General features: G+C 40.5%; 1 protein-coding gene across 5 annotated transcripts in view; it reads right to left on the bottom strand.

Annotated features, from left to right (window-relative positions):
* The window catches only part of NFIA (nuclear factor I A), a 556,273-nt gene that overhangs the window by 51,486 nt on the left and 487,097 nt on the right, over positions 1 to 17,690 (bottom strand). For 3 of the 5 annotated variants that reach the window (XM_056845662.1, XM_056845666.1, XM_056845663.1), the window contains exon 7: positions 11,107 to 11,235. The exons of the other annotated variants lie outside the window; for them this stretch is intronic. In XM_056845662.1, coding sequence (XP_056701640.1) covers positions 11,107 to 11,235 — 129 coding nt within the window. The remainder of the gene's footprint in view (positions 1 to 11,106; positions 11,236 to 17,690) is intronic. 5 annotated transcript variants of the gene reach the window in all.

Consider the following 17,690-nt stretch of genomic DNA (forward strand, 5'->3'; position numbering starts at 1 on the left):
TCCTGTAGATACGATGGTCCCAGACCATTTAGGGCTTTAAAGGTAAGTACTAAAACCTTGAAGTTGATCTGGTACTCAATGTGGAGCCAGTGCAGCTGGTGGAGCACTGGTTGTAAGAGTGCTCTCCATGGGGTCCTTGTAAGGATCCATGCCACCACATTCTGATCTGGACAGTTGCAATTTCTGGAGCAACTTCAAGGGCAGTCCTGTGTAGAGTAATAGAAAAGAGCAAGAGTCCAGTAGCACCTTAATGACTAACAAAAATATTTTCTGGCAGGGTATGAGCTTTCGTGAGCCACAGCTCACTTCTTCAGATACAGCTAGAAGTAAGTGTCCAGATCACGCGAAGTGATGGTATCGCTTTACTCCGCTCTGGTTAGACCTCAACTAGAGTACTGTGTTCAGTTTTGGGCACCACAGTTTAAAAAAGATGTAGACAAGCTGGAACATGCCCAGAGGAGGGCAACAAAGATGGTGAGGGGTCTGGAGACCAAGTCCTATGAGGAAAGGTTGTAGAGTACTACTGTGTAGAATAAGTTACAGTAGCACAGCCTAGAGGTGACCGTTGCATGGATCACTGTGGCCAAGTCAATGTGGGACAGGTAAGGGGTCAGCTGCTCGGCTTGGTGAAGGTGGAAAAATGCTACCTTGGCAGTATTTGTGACCTAGGCCTCCAAAGAAAGAGCCATTCAGAGTCACTCCCAAGTTCCTGGCAGAGGGAGCTGTTATCAGTTGCACCTCATAAAGAGTGGGGAGCTGAATACCCTGTCCCAGACCTCCCCGTACCCAGCCACAGAACTTCTGTCTTTGATGGGTTTAATTTCAGATGGCCACCCCACCACAGCCTCCAAATACCTGACCAGGTTTTCATGGAATCATAGAGTTGGAAGGGACCACCAGGGTCATCAAGTCCAACCCCCTGCACAATGCAGGAAATTCATAACTACTTCCCCCCCACACCAGAAGATGGCCAAGATGCCCTCCCCCTCATCATCTGCCTAAGGTCACAGAATCAGCATTGCTGACAGACGGCCATCTAACCTCTTCTTAAAAACCTCCAGGGAAGGAGAGCTTACCACCTCCCAAGGAAGCCTGTTCCACTGAGGAACCACTCTGTTAGAAAATTCTTCCTAATGTCTAGACGGAAACTCTTTTGATTTAATTTCAACCCGTTGGTTCTGGTCCGACCTTCTTGGGCAACAGAAAACAACTCGGCACCATCCTCAATATGACAGCACCTCAAGTACTTGAACATGGTTATCATATCCCCTCTCAGTCTTCTCCTCTTCAGGCTAAACATATCCAGCTCCTTCAACCTTTCCTCATAGGACTTTGTCTCCAGACCCCTCACCATCTTTGTTGCCCTCCTCTGGACACGTTCCATCTTGTCTACATCTTTTTTAAATTGTGGTGCCCAAAACTGAACACAGTACTCTAGTTGAGGTCTAACCAGAGTGGAGTAAAGAGATACCATCACTTCGCGTGATCTGGACACTATACTTCTGTTGATGCAGCCCAAGACTGCATTTGTTTTTTGGGATGTTGTCCGGCCATTCCTCCATCAACAGATACAGCTGGCTGTCATCTGCAAATTGATGACAACCCAGCCTGAAACTCCTGACTAGCCGGGCAAGGGGAATCATATAGATGTTAAAGAGCATTGGGGAGAGGATTGCCCCCTGTGGGACTCCCCATACCAGAGGGTGTCATGTTGAGTCCCTCTCCCCAAGAGCCACCCTCTGTCCCTGACCCTGGAGAAATATTTAGGCACAACTGCTCTTCCAAGCACTTCTTGGCATCTCACTTTCATTACTGGAACTTGCTGGAGGAGAAGCATCGGAGGAGACAAACTGTATGGAGGTAAGCTTCAAGTGGAAGAAAGGTCAAGTGTGTCTTGTCTGTAATCCTATTTGCTGTTATATTTGGACCCAATTTTCTCTTTATGATTGGGAAATATCTATCTACTAGCACACTTTTATCCTGTTCTTCTTCCAAGGAGCTCAGAGCAGCATACATGCTTCTCCTTCCCCATGTTATCCACACACAAACCCTGACAGACTGTGGCTCAAAGTCAAGGTCACCCAGGGAATTCATGATCTCTTTCTTAAGAGAATCTCCACTAGCTTTATATGTGTATGGTGCTGCCACAGAAAGAAACAGCTATGTTTAGTAACAAGCTCATTTATATATCTTCCTAGAAATAATAATAGTTTATTCACAATTAATCAAGAAGAAGAGTTGGCTTTTATATGCCGACTTTCTCTACCACTTAAGAAAGACTCAAACCGGCTTACAATCACCTTCCCTTCCCCTCCCCACAACAGACACCCTGTGAGGTAGGGGGGGCTGAGAGAGCTCTAACAGAGCTGTAACTTGCCCAAGGTCACCCAGCTGACTTCGTATGGAGGAGTGGGGAAACAAATCCAGTTCACCAGATTAGCCTCCGCAGCTCATGTGGAGGAGTGGGGAATCAAACCCGGTTCTCAAGATCAGACTCCACCGCTCCAAACCACCATTCTTAACCACTACACCATGCTGGCTATCAAGAGAGTGTTCTATCAGTTGTGTCTTTTTAACAAACATAATCGGCTTAATTACAATTACAATTAATTACAATTAAGAAAGTATTTATTAAAAGCCATTTATGTGGAAATGTTGTAGTTTCTTCCCTTAGAATCTTCTTTCAATCTTTTTGAGATGCCTTAACTCGCTGTGATCTGCAACATCTCAAAACATTAGAGCAATGTGCGTGCCAGTTCTGATTATGCAAGGTATGTCCCGTTCTTTGTACCCCAATAGGGCTTGTTTTCCAAAATGACCATATTAAAATACTAATTGGCTAATCTACCATGCTGACTGATATGAAATGCTTTCAAACACTATGCAACACCTGTGTTTATCAGAAATAAGAAAAGTGACTTTTTAATAAGGAAAGCTGGCAAAAGGCCAGGATTGAAGGGAACTTGAACTTCTATATATAACCCGATACTAGAGGTAGAGAACAGAAGTCTTTACAAACAGCTCTAATTTTTTTAAAAAAAAATTGAGTGTAATCCAGCTCTATTAAAGTCAATGGGAGTTCTGCCACTGACTGCAAGAGGAAATTAGATCACAACTTGTATGATGAATGCCTCTTCCGCATTCTTCTAATCTGGATTTATTTTTCCAAAAAAACCCCAAAACAGATCACCCACATACCATAAGCTGATTTGACCTTATTTAAATGTATTTAAATACAATTTTGCACACACAATTCTGCAGTTTTTAAAACAACTGCCTTACTATTTGCCCTGATGTTACTTGGTAGACTGTTCCACCAGGCTGGGGCCAGGGCTGAAAAAGCCCTGGCCCTTGTTGAGAACAGTTGCACACTTCGTGGGCCAGGGAGGGGAGGGACTTCAATGCCATAGAGTCCAATTGCCATAGTGGACATTTTCTCCAGGTGAACTGATCTCTATTGGCTGGAGATCAGTTGTAATAGCGGGAGATTTCCAGCTAGTACCTGGAGGTTGGCAACCTTAGTCACCCAGGTGTAGCACTACCTCTGAAACAAGCTTTAGACAGCCAGGGCCATTTTCAAAATAGATAATTCTACATAAGTGGTCAAACGGAAAACTGACCAAAATTTCTGGTTCCTTAATAAGTAAATGCAGATAACATCTTTGAAACAGAAATGTAAATCCAGTTGTCTTCTATAATTATGCCCCATTTTTCATGTGCGTAATTATATAGTTCTACTTTGATACTAAAAAGTGCATGTTGATGGAACCAATGAGTCTGGAACAATATATTACTGTTGAGTTATTAGGACTTTGTGTCCCCATTTCTAATATCAGTGTTTCTCCTTGCTTCCATTCTGCAGATGGTAAAAAGATACTACATAAACATTGCTAAAGCTATAGTTCCATGGTACAGTAATTCACTTAACTTTAATGTGATTTATGGTTCTGTCATTATCAGAGGCTGGAAAACTTGAGCTGTAATACTTAAACATGGGTTCTGGATTTAAAAATAATAATGTACTTTAGTTTATGTGTCTGAGGATGATAGAAAATTTAGCATAAAAGGAAATTTTGCATAAAATACTACAGTTCAATGCCCTGCTCAAAGCATATAGTTTAACTTCATGGACACATCAAAGAAAAGGAATGAAACTGAATATATAATCAGCATGACAGCAGGCTAAATATTGAGGTCTAAGAATATTCCGTTTTTATGTTATTATTTGAGATATGCATGAAATCCTGTTAGCTTGCTCAAAAATTCTTCTTCTGCTCTTACTGTCCCTTATTTTTATATGGAATGAATCAAGTCTCTTTTGTCAGACTAACGTTAAATCTACGTCCACTTTATTCATCATGCCATTCTTCTCTCTGGCAGTTCCCCCTTAGGGCATTTTTGTGCCTCTTTTAAGAGATTAAGCGACCAAGTCATCTTGTTGCGCTAACGTCCTCAGTGGAACAACATATTAATACGGCTCCTCATGAAAAAGGCCCTCTCTAGAAGTTTGCTGCAGGGATGACAAATTAACCCAGCATGGTGTCCCACACATCTATCTCTTTGCAAATTATTAGTGTAATAGCGCTCTTACTTATGCATTTATCTAGCATTTATTGAATCGTTGCACATCACAAAGCTGAGCAATCAGGATCCTTTATGAGGCAATCTCAGTGGGTGGTCTTACCATTAATTTAGGATAGTAGTCCTCTAAGCTGTTTGCTTACATACAAATTAGCTAAATAAGCTAGTCCTTTAAATATTTCCTATGTCACAGGGCAACTCTTTAAAATCCAATAAAGGTACAGTTTTAATTACACGGTTCCTGACTTTTGTTTAGTTCTAGTTTTAACCATATGGGTGGGATGCAAGGATACTGTAGATTTGAACAGTAAATGTAGCCATTATCTAATTAAACCTGACGATTGACCTGAGCATCTTGGGTAGCAGTTTTCCTAAGCCTTAACATGGAGCAACTGAATATTGCTGAAGGGAACTATCCATTGTGAAGTCTCTATCTGCTCTTTTTTAAAAAGCTGTTGTTCTGACTGTAACAGATACTACTTCAACAGGGCATTTGTTGGTGGTGACACACTCCAGGCCCTGCTTTGAGGTTGGCAAGCCTACTACTGAAAGTTGCAGATTATAAGGAGACTGAGTTCTAGTGTATGCACAACCAGCCTACACGCACATCAGGTAGAACAGTTTTCAAAGTATTGGCAAGGGAAAGGAGAAGTGATTAAAACCCACTCTGTGCATGCAAAACCATAGCCTTTATTTTGTTACGGTTTTGCAGAACAGAAAATTTGACCTCTGGAACTTCATTCCCTGGCATCTTCCATTTTAGCAATCAAGCCTTCCCTGTGAAGGCTTTTTCTTCACCCACACTCTAGCTTTTAAGTTAAAGAACTTAACCTTCTGGAGATTTGGTCAGGGACCTTCCACAGCATGGACATATAATTTATTATGGGATCCAGTAATATAGAGGAAGACAACATGGAAGAAGGTTGCCAACAACCTGGAGGAAAAAAAATGGCTTGCACCTTTAACCAAAGATTCTGTTGGGGAGCAGGCAAGGAGGCAAGCAACACAAACTGTGATTTGTTGTGTGTACAGCTGGGACACACACAGTGATTTAGAGCCCAAACAATCATTAGTATGAAGTGTGGTATGTTCTTAATATGAACTAATCTGCCACTATATGAACCCCCCACCCCCAACCCTGGAAAAAAGGGAAATGAAGGCTTTATTCCCCTTCCACCCTTGAATGTAGGAATTATCATCAGGCCAGAAACTTTGGAGTTTAAAGCTGCTATTATTACCAACCATGAAGGGAAACCCCCCCCCCCCCAGCATTTAATAGATGGGATGCAGGCATGTAATACAGTGTTTCTTGGACTGAATTTTTAGAGCTCTATGAAACCTGATATTAAATTTATTTTATCTATTGGGATGAGGTTCACTTCACTCTTTCTTTTTTTCTGTTTTCTTTCTTGATTTTTCTTCCTTCCTTTCCCTTCCCCTCTTAGAGCTAGGGAAGGGTGGACTTATGGGATGGAAAGCCTTTTTATAGTGTTTTATATTGTATATTAAAAATAAACTTTAAGTAAAAGGTGCCATTCCAGTGGTACAATTGCCCTTACATACATCAACAGAAGAGCCCTTTTAGATCTAACCCATTATTTGGGCAGAAGTAACTTGTACTATGGCAGGGCATAGGACCCACTTTCTGACTATAATAAATCAGTGTCCCAGAACACCAGAGGCATAGCAAAAAAGTTTTGAATTCTAGTTGGCACAAATTTACCCCCAATAGTGATATTCGTTTGCGATGGAAGAAAAGTGCTAAAGTTACACACAATGTACTGAAAGCCATATTTTAAGGTTTGATGTTTTAAGTTTTTTCTAGAGAAAAAATCTCTGTACACATGCTCAGAGTCTTGAATATTGTGTATATTGTGTACATTTCTCATGGTTAAAATCTGGAAATGAAAAGCCTGGATACCTGAAATGACCTGTAATACAGCAAAGGGGTAGAGAAGAAATTACTGGAAAGACAGGGGAAATCACTGTAGAGTCACAGATTGGAAAAGATGGGTGATATCCACATGAAGCTGCCAGCTCAGAAACTCAGGGGTCATATAATGTGCTTGTTTATTTATTACATGTTTATCCCACCCTTCATCCAAAGAACTCAGGGCAGTGTGCATGCTCTTCCATTTTATCCTCAAAACAATCCTGTGAGGTAGCTTACACTTAAAGATATGCTTGACCAAAGTGAACTTCAAGGTAGTATGGGAATATGATTGGAAGAAAGTTCCAAGTGCTACTAAAAATGTTAAAGTGGATGAGATAGCGCCTTAGTCCAATAGCACTTTAGAGACCACTTTAGAGCCAAAGCTCCCTTTGTCAGATACAAGCTGGAATGGAGATCTCGAAGTCCTAATATTCCAGTCAGAAGATGGGAGGGGTGTTGCAAAGAAGGAACTCATGATGCAGCGGTACAATGCGCATAGAAATTAGTTTGATTAGAGGGGAAATGTTTGAGGGCAGAAAATCAGTTAGCTGTAGTGAGATAAGAATCCTATGTCCCTATTCAGACCTGGGGGGATCCATTGTTCTGAACTTGTGAATTAATTTAAGCTTTAAAATCTCATGTTCCCCTTGAAGCTTCTCTGTTTGGGGACTGCTAGTCTTAGGCCAGCAATGGAATGACCAGGAAGATTAAAATGTTCCCCCACTGGTTTTTTTTAGTGTTGTGGTTTTTTATGTAGGATTTATGTCCATTTATTTTTTAGTGTAGGGACTGACTTGTTTGTACAATGTAGAGCAGAAGGGCATTGCTGAAATTTTATAGAATATATAACACTGGAAGATGAACAAGTGAGTGAACCTGATATGGTATGGCTGGCGTTGTTAGGTCTGGTTATTAAGAACATAAGAACATAAGAAAAGCCCTGCTGGATCAGACCAAGGCCCATCAAGTCCAGCAGTCTGTTCACCCAGTGGCCCAACCAGGTGCCTCTAGGAAGCCCACAGACAAGACGACTGCAGCAGCATTCTCCTCCCTGTGTTTCACAGCACCTAAGATAATAGGCATGCTCCTCTGACCCTGGAGAGAATAGGTATGCATCATGACTAGTATCCATTTTAACTAGTAGCCATGAATACCCCTTTCCTCCATGAACATGTCCACTCCCCTCTTAAAGCCTTCCAAGTTGGCAGCCATCACCACATTTTGGGGCAGGGAGTTCCACAATTTAACTATACATTGTGTGAAAAAATACTTCCTTTTATCTGTTTTGAATCTCTCACCCTCCAGCTTCAGCAGATGACCCCGCGTTCTAGTATTATGGGAGAAGGAGAAAAACGTCTCCCTGTCCACTCTCTCCAAACCATCCATAATTTTATAGACATCTATCATGTCTCCCTTCAGCCGCCTTCTTTCCAAGCTGAACAGCCCTAAGCGTATTGTGTTGTCAGAATGAATATGGGACAGAATTGGCACTGCTGTGGGTGAGAAGTTGTTTAAGGTTAGGAGGCTGCCTGTGGACAAGAAAAGGTTTGCCTCCCAATGCCTGTGAAAGAGAAATATAATTGTCCAGCATAGGTTGTACATCATTAACGATGAGTTGAACTGGTTTGAGCTGAGAGCTGTATGTGACCACCAGTGGTGCACTGTGGTTGTTAGGTTTGGGCCTATCTTGTAGTAGGTGATCCCTTGGTATCAAAGTGGATGATGTATCTTTTCTCTTACCCATAACTGTATGTGGAGAAAAAAGTGCTAAAATTCACACAAACAACCTTTTCCCCCACATGGGACTCAGGAGTTCTTAGTGCAGCACTTGTGGCTGTTGAAAAATTGCAGACAGAACGAAAGCTCCCCTTCCTTGCTGATTAGTAGCAATTTCCACCAACTCCAAGCACAGAGATCCCTGGCTTAACTGCATATTAGGTTTCATTCTGCAGAACCAGAAAAGGATCTAAAACTATCCACATCTTGCAGGTGCAAATATGCATCGTAGGCGAAAAATGTGAAATTTGGAAAATCAGGAATCTCCACTCCCTCCTAATTCAGGCTGTTGTGACAAATCTCTCCCGCCACAAGGGCAGCAAAAGTAATCACCAAAGAACAGGACGGGTATATTCAGTAATCCGACACTTTTGCCAGCAGACCTTTTTTCAGACGTCCGTCCGACATCAGAGCTGTGATGAATACCCACAGTAGCACCGCCTAGGGGCTGACATTTCCACATGCAGCTCTTTACAGCACAGGTGTCTGCTGAAGTCTTTGCCTTGCTCGTTTCTGTAAGAACTGTGGCTTTCCTGCTGTTTCATTCAGCGAAATTCTTTGCAGCAGTAAGATCCTATTGTGGAGCCTTGTTCATGCATCTGGAGCTTTGCAAACAAAAGGCACACACTGAAGTGCAAAGCTAGGCTGGGAAATCCGAAAATGCCAGATTGCCAGGTAGTTTTGTGCAGACCTCAAACATGTTCACAGAAAGAGTTTGCATGTACATATCAACCATTGTAACCTTTTAGGCTAAACTCACAGGCCACATGCTTTATGTTTATTAATATGCTTATATTGTTTTATGGATGAACAGAATTCAAAGACAGGTCTCTGATCCAAGTAGTTTACAATCTAAATCTCAACAGTTGAGAATGAAAGAAAGGCAACAGGGAGGGAAGGAGAAAGGAACAGGAATGGGTGAACCGGCTGGGAGAAAAGTGGGATATGAAAGACAAATGGCTTGGTTTCTCTTGGGGGGAACTATCTCTCCTTCTTTCTGTTATCTGCCAAAATATGAAACATCCCTTCTGTACTGTATTCCTGCCGATAATATATCCAAAATACACCGTAAATATAACCAGTGATACGTGGAATAACAAAGTCTTTGGCAAGTTTTTTGAGACCACGCCAAATTCCTCTAATATAGGTGCTAACTTGAACTGAGAACATGCTATGGCAACAGTATTGAGCATTTAAAAACCAATCCCCCAAAGTTGCAAGTTGGTTGTCAGAGGGGAAGTTTATGAGGTCTTATGAAATCAGAGCAGGTAAGGCAGAAATGCAAGCGCATGAAAGCCATGGGGGGCGCAAGGAGGGTAGCCGCCACCCCTGTGGCATGCAGAGAGGGTGACAGAACTGCCTCTCCTACCTGGCAAGAACCAGAAGCATGTGAAAAGCTGAGTTACTAATGCTCTCTAATATTGCCACCAAGTCCCCCAGAAGCAATATTATCATGTAAAGGGACACATGGAGTACTGCTGGACAGCCCTCCACCTGCCTTGTCTGTTTAAGACGCTGCTTTGTTTAATAAAATGCAATCCTCTAGTACAGTCACATCAGGGAAAACCTGAGATAGGACCGTGCTGTGCCTGGCTTAGAGTCAGCTGGTGCCCAACTGAATGCACTGCTAATATAACTCTAATACTAATAAGCATACCTTGGTATTAATCACCCATTATCAAGGAGTGGTTTTAAAAGGCATGTTTGCCTCCGAACAACTGGTTATGTGATTAGCAGCAAATAATTCTATCCAGTCTCCTCCACCCCCCGGGTCCCCAACTGAATAATTCCTGTATGCTTTTATAATAAAACCTACTCAAGGCACTCAGCAAAGTTTCACTGTGGCGAGACCTTATACATCAATGCTATAATCAGGGCAGCTCTCTGGATTGTGGTGATGCATTTAAGATTACAGTAAGAGTCTGAGCATCCTTTCCTATCCAAGTATTAATGCCGAGTGAGCCATTTATTCTTAAACAATTAGCACGCTTCAGGAACAAACATAATTCTGTCACAAATATCCATTTTGTATTATTTTTATTAGAGAAAAGTTATTAAGAGAGGAAGATTTCTTGTGTGTATCTCTAAGCAGGCATGAAAGTGTATTTAAAATTCCAGGGAGCAAGAATGGATTTTAAGTGTCTGAGAAAGCAAATGCATGCAATTTTTCTTTGTCTTCCTCTAAAACACATACATGGGATTCTCAGTGTGTCTCCTGAAAATTAATCAAGGTGCATTTTAATATTTTGACCGAAAATTGGAGATCTCTTCCAAACCAATTAACCGGCCATATAAATTAAGATGGGCTTGCTTCATTTTACCCACAAAATTTTTTTGTGATGAAAATCAATAGTCTACAGTAAGTCATCTGCAACTTGAAAAGACAATGCTAATGAGGCCAGGTCCTCTGGTGCAATTAAACCTACGCGCTCAATAAAAAAATGGTATGCAATGTAAAATCAGGCTTGCTGAACCTTTAAAGAGGTACAGCAACAAAATGCAGGGCTCTTTGGTCAACCAGATGCAAAACGAAGGGCTCTGTGGTCAACCTGACGCAATTAATCTACCATACCTATTCACAACCAAAAATATTAAAAGGTCATCCACACTGGTTTGAAAAGTAGCCATTTTCCTCCCTGAAAATACTTGGTGATGCAAACTCTTATTTAAATACTCAGACCCAATGAGCAACTTTCCCTTTTTTTCTGTATAAAGCCATCAGGCAGCCACTCTCTTTTTTCGTTGTGCGCAACCTAGTGGCTTGGAACCCCATGGTTAAACTACCAGACAACCAGTGCCTTTGGGTAAGGCCTCACCTCTGGGTCCTGTAATGACAGGTCGATGATGCTGTGTGAATGCTGCTCCAAGGGAGGAGGTCTGCGAAGGCGAGGGACTGCTGAAACCAGACTTCTCTGACTTCTTTAATGTAGTTGGTGATGGCATCCCTGGCAAGAATGATTGATAAGTGCAATTTAATAATGCTAGGTCATGGAACAACAGCCAGTGCATTGTGAAAATGGGTGCGAAAGCAGATAGATAAACTTAAAGGAAAAATCAAATTGCATACAACAGCAAGCTCAAAGGCTCACTTTTATTTATGATTGTCTTTGGGGCAAAGGGTGACCACAGTTGGCTTAAATGAATACATATTAAAACACAGCCACACTTCTCTTTTAAAACCTCTGAGTGCAAGTTGTTGGCACGTTACTACTGTTGTTATGTTATGACATTGTATCCTGTACAATTTATCAGCCTATAACAGAGGCAGAAGTCACATTTTTTGCATCTGTAAGGGATCTAAAGATGCATGTTTGAGAAATTTAGCCTGCACTCTCTGTATTAAGATTAAATAGGCTAAGGAAAAACCTTCTGGTGGTATTAGCACTATCCTGCCGGGCAAATGCAGTAATTAATAGTTTTAAAATAATTAAAGTTTAAAAATACTTATAGATTAGATGGTTATATCACTACAGTGGAGAGGTGCAGAGAGGTCTGCTCACACCATGTTAAGTTCCTGGGTCAAATGTTTTATTACCCTTAAGCCAGAAATGAGCAAGCTGGTCAAAAGACCCAACACCTCACCCAGTGCTGTTCCAATGGAGCATTAATGCATATAGTAGAACTATCAGCCTCTCTCATATTGTTTTCTATAGGGCTTCTTAACTGGTTAAACCATTAAATGTCAACATGGCTGGAATGCAGTCACAAACAATTAAAGCTGATGTAGCATAGTGGCTAAGCAAGTGAGTTAAAAATTTCTTGATTGACATCCTACCACAATGGTGTCCTCAGCCTACTAACTGCAACACTGGGATCATAATGTTGGCTTTATCTTTCATGGCTGTTGTAAGGATTAATTATGTATGTGGAGTGATCTGACCCTTTCAAATGTTTGTATAAATGCTAGTTATTAAATACTAAAAGTATTAAAAATACTAGACTTTCTTGGACATATTAAATATATATTTTAAATGGTATTTAACAAGGATGTATTTGTATAATTTATAGTCCTTGTTTTCCTATTTAGTAACAAGCTGGTAAACATGGTTGCCCCCATTAGATTCCAAAAACATGACTGCTTCCTCATTGCTATGAAGATGGGCTTTTGATTTGCATGCTATGGAGGAATTGTGATTGAAGCAAAAATGGAACCAGTTGCTATTTTCCATATTTTGTCCTTTAAGAAAGGAAAGGATTAGTGGGCAAGTTAGGGGCTGCAAAACATTATTCACATTTTATGGTACCTTAGCATGGTATTTAGACTGAGTAGCAGAACTGAAACATTCATTGAATAGGTTAATAAAAGTATGATGATAGCCTGCATGCAAAAATAAAAGTTCTAGGAACAAGCCAAATAAATCTAGCTCTTTTAAAATGGTAACAGCCAGGTGACATCATCTTTAAGACTTCTAGGGATGTCTCTTTTAGCAATTAAAAAATAAAACTGGAACTCTTGCTTAGTATCACACATGTGGTGAATATTCCTGACATATACTGCATGTTTCTAGTATACCCCCTTCAATTTATATACAACAAAAAATTTTAAAGGTGGACAACTGTATTGTAACTGTTTTGGTGTCTTAGCCTACACCAATTAAGCAGCCATCAATGTTTAGGATACTGCAGTAACTACTAGAGGGAGAACTCATGAATGGGATTAACATTTTGAGTATTTGGCATCTCTGAAAATAAATCTGTTCGAAAATCCCACTGAATTGAAGACATTTGTGCTCCTTTGGATGCTTGAAGGATGAAATCTAAATTACTAGAAAACTAAAGTTTTTTTAAAAGTTTAAGCCTTCTGAATGTTTCCTCCATGTGGGATTTTCCTAAATGCAAAAAAGCTATTATGTCCATCCCAAAGCATCACAGCCATCTGCCCACCATGTAACCATAAATTGAATCTTTGGTTGTTTGATGCCTCTGGTTACTGGAGTCATGGTATGGATGGTGAAGCCTCACAGGAAGACCTTCCAGAAGTCTGCCGTTCGCAAACCTCCAACCCAAAGTTAATCAGTGAATGGGCAGAAATATTTCATGTACTGATCAGTGGAAAACTGCAACAGTTTAAAATTCTATACCTTCTTATATTTGCTAATGCAAGAAATATCAATGTATCAAAGCCAAAAAGCCTTTATATCTGGATTTTCCAAATAATTTTATTCCTAGTATCTGACCCACTGCATGGCGAGTATTTCTCCTATTTTCACAAACTTAAGGGAAGTTCTTTTCTTCCAAGAATGTAACTAATCGAGACTGGTGACAACACTATTTTCATCTTCTTTCTGATTGCAAATATAGCGAATACATTTAATTCAGTCGCGAGGGTTTACTCTGGAAGTACTTGACCACCTTAACATGGACTTTTGATCTTCAAAGCACAATCTATTTTGTCATAGGAGTAAAATCTAACTACTGTATGCTACTGTTAACATATATATGAACAGCACTGATAAATATGGAGAGTAAACAGGAGAAAAATGCTCAAAGAAGAAAAGGAATGAAACCTAGACTATCAATTATGTGGAAATGCTCATAAATAATTTATATTAAACATACTTTTTACAAGAAAAAACAAGTATTGTGAAAGATACAATAATTTTGCAATGTAAAGTGAAACTCGGTTGTTATTTTTTTGACAAAATTTACACCCCACCTTTATGCCTTCATCAGGGCCATCAAGGCAGGTAACAGATTACAAATATACATACATAAAAAACACATCCATTCAAACTAAGAAAAAACCCCACATAATTAAAATAATTAAAACCAAAAATAAAATACACATACAAAACCGTAGAAACAATAATGAAAACATATGGCAGGAAGAAGGGATCACCGAGGGAATGTCAGATGAAACAAAAAAACCCTCTTTACCTGCTGGCAGAAGATGGAAGCAGAAGGGGAGAGATGAGTCTCACTGGAGAGAGAGCTCCAAAGCTTTAGTGCTATAATCAAGGAGGCCCTCTCTTGGGTTGCCACTTGTCTAACCTCAGAAGGCAGGGGAGTAAGAAGCAGGACCACGGAAGATGACTGGGTTGGGTAGGTTAAGCTACATAGCACAGTCAGAATTCTATGTAAGTGCTGAATCCATGTAAGACACCAAGAAGGTGTTTTTGCTAAGGTCCCTGAACCACCAGGAATGTTAAAAAATTGTAATTTTCCAAGGTAAACTTCTTTTACTTAGCCAAGATCTGTCAACCAACGGGTGGAACTTAATTGGTATATTTTAGTGGCAATTCTTTCTAGCCTACATGTAATACAAAGTTGGGGGGTAGTTTTTTTAAATATACTTCTTTTTCCCCCTGCACTCAGCTCTTAGCTCAGTTATTATCATTTAACAATCAAATAACAATCAATGAAAATGCAATGAAAATGACAAATGGAGTACCCAAGAACCATTTATTGATTTATTCAGTAATACAAATCATTTGACATGTGATATCAACAATTTCTGAACAAACCTTTATTTCTAAACATCATATATTTGTCCAGGTACTCACACTGACAGGCAACTATCACAACACTTAACCTGAAAGTATGTATGAAAATGCAACAAGACATACACAAAAATTCTCTGAAGAAACATTAATTTGACTAGATCTAAAACATGAAAGTCATTATATGCTCCGTAGATTGAAAAATGGTGATAGGCAAAAGATAAATAATAAATTCAAACAGCATTTACAAAGCTCTAATTAAAAGTATTTGCATTCCACTATAACCACGTTATGAAACTTCTGGAAGTTGATGACCATACACAATTTTATATTTCCAGCATATCCTCAATTTGTATACTAAATTGCAAGTGAATGAAGGGATTTGCAACAGGATTGTGTAGCTAGTATCTCACACTGATATTAACACATTAAATAAAATTCAGCAGCGATTTCTACTATATATATATGAAAACTGATAATCTTAACAAATCTATTAAGATTTACAGCCATTGTTACAGCCCCGTTTTAGAACAGGTATATGAAGGATAAGCCTGGTATAAAAAAAATCATCTGAACAGTTCATTCTTGGATAAAGGGACAAGCTATGTGGGACCAAACAACCAAACACGTATCAAATCACAAGGGTGCTGAGTTTCCCCCCTGATTACATCAGATTCCAGGGTCATACCACTGTGATCAAACAGTTTTGAGTATTATTAGAGGACTGGCTACAAAATCAGTAGTTATGTCAATATACTATATCGAAGGGACTTTGTACCTATTTTAATTGACATTATTGCTGTATCTGTTTTAATTGATGTAATTATTCATTGATGTAAACAAACCACTCTGAGCTCTTAGCTGAAGAGAAGCGGTATAAAAATGAAATAAATATAAAAATGAAATATATAACAAATTATTATCAGCCATACAGATATAAGGGTAGGATTCAATAATTCATTCATGAAAGAATCGTGGGCCTTCCCTTCTTTCCCTTCCCTACCACAGCTAGTCCCAACCCAGCTCTATGACGTTTTGATAGGTAACTGGCTGACTGGTTATAGCTCTTCTCACAATTTGGGCTGGGGTCAAGCTAAATTTTCCATTAATGGAAAGAGTGAGGTAATTTCCACTACTCCCCACTTCTTGCTGTGGCCCCCCGATTTGCCTCTCATGATGTTCCTGAGCATCCTCTTTCCCAAAGGAGCAGCATTTTGGGGAAACCAGTTGGCTGCTATGGGAGGGGGGAGGCAGGAATGTTCTGTTTCACTGATAGAAGCGCCTTCATCCAGTTAGTCTGGACCCACCCCCTTGGTTTGGTCAGATATTCTGTCCTGTCTGTCAGAAACTCTTGCCATGTCCAAGCTTCTCAGATGCCTCATATGCTGACTGATTGTGTCTGTTTGGGCTGGAGGCTCTGCAGGATTTAGAAGAAATGCTTAGGCCAAGCTGGTATCTGTTCAGTGAAGATCCAAAATGAGGAATGAAAGCAATAAAGCAATAACTGAATATTTGCTTCTGGCAGTAACAGGAAGATAGGTTCTAGTCCAGAACAGGATGAAGCTCACTATAATTTTATTTTTCCACACAGGAGACAAATTAGTGTAGAGATTTCACTGGTCAAGGATAGTTTAGAAATTGAAATGAATAATCTACTGTGTACCACTGGTATCTTGTACCATTAACCTTATATCTCAAATGATACCGCTTCCTGGGGGTGTCTCTACTGACAGAACTCAGAATTGGGAGCAGAGTATTTCCTTTTCTGGAATGTCCTTCTCACAAGCGTAGTGAAAACAAAAGGGGATCAGCAGTATTGGTTCATGTAAATCCCTCCCCACTTTTTTCCAGAGTGAGTTGCATCCTGTAGGAACAGAGGAGTTTGGCAAATGAGGACATGTGGAAAGGGTTAAAACTGAGGAAAACCAGGAAGTCAGGCATACGGGTTTTATGAAAGTTCCCACATCTTCCTCCACATAATTTGGCACTGTTCCTAGACCCAAGTTTCCATCATTGCCATTTAACTGGTCATTGTTAATCTTGTCCTTATAAAATTTACTCTCCTAGCCTGCAACCTTTGTTTATCATAGTGTTGTTTCTGGATCTAGATTATTTTCCAACTTCTCTGCTGCTTCATTTTTTGCCTCAAGCTCTCCACCTTGCTTATCTCCACCTTACTTATCCTAACATATCTTACTGTAAAGCCCTGGTCAGGGATGACATCTCCATCCAGCCATTTCATCATTCTCCAGCCTTGCCAATAAAAGGCAAACACCAGGGGACAGCTTCATGTTCGTTTCACAGTTTGTTTGCAATAACAAAGTCCTGGGTTCAAATTCCAGATTATACTCTGCAGATCCACATTTCCCTTACTGCCTCCACCTGCTTCAGTACAGACTCTGCTCCTCCTCCCAGATAAGGGTTCCTGCCCAGGATTCCTTCATTGCTGCCTTTAGAAGCTGCAACCTTAACAAAAGTTTAGTTTTGAGGCAGGTAGGTCCCAGAAGAGTAACGTACTACTCTCCTAGCGAGGAACACTGCCTCCCTGACCTCTTCTGATCCCCAGGGCCCCAGACCTTGACAGCTCTTTGACTTCCCACTCTTGTCAGCCAGCTATCTCCCCTCTTTTTCTTCTTTCTGTTCTGGCCTTTTATGGCCCTTTCCTCTGCCACACCCACTTTCTGGCTTTCTTGGCCTACACTTGAGTAAGCCTTTACTCCTGAGGGTTTTTCTACTCCCGAGACAGCTGCCATACCCCTAGGAAGCTAGTACAGTAGTCTTTGCCCCTGCCTGCCCTTTAGGTGCCTTCAGGGCCCAGTCCTGCCTTTCCCTCCTTATAGTAGCTACAGTGCAGCTTTTCCTGGGGCTGTTCCTGGGCTCCCCCACTTCACAACTTCACTTGAGATACCACCTGGTACCTCGCCTGCTCACTTGGGCTGTCTGCCTGGTATTGACTCCAA

This window comes from Euleptes europaea, chromosome 2, assembly GCF_029931775.1.
Source record: "Euleptes europaea isolate rEulEur1 chromosome 2, rEulEur1.hap1, whole genome shotgun sequence".
NCBI classification, from domain to species: Eukaryota; Metazoa; Chordata; class Lepidosauria; order Squamata; family Sphaerodactylidae; genus Euleptes; species Euleptes europaea.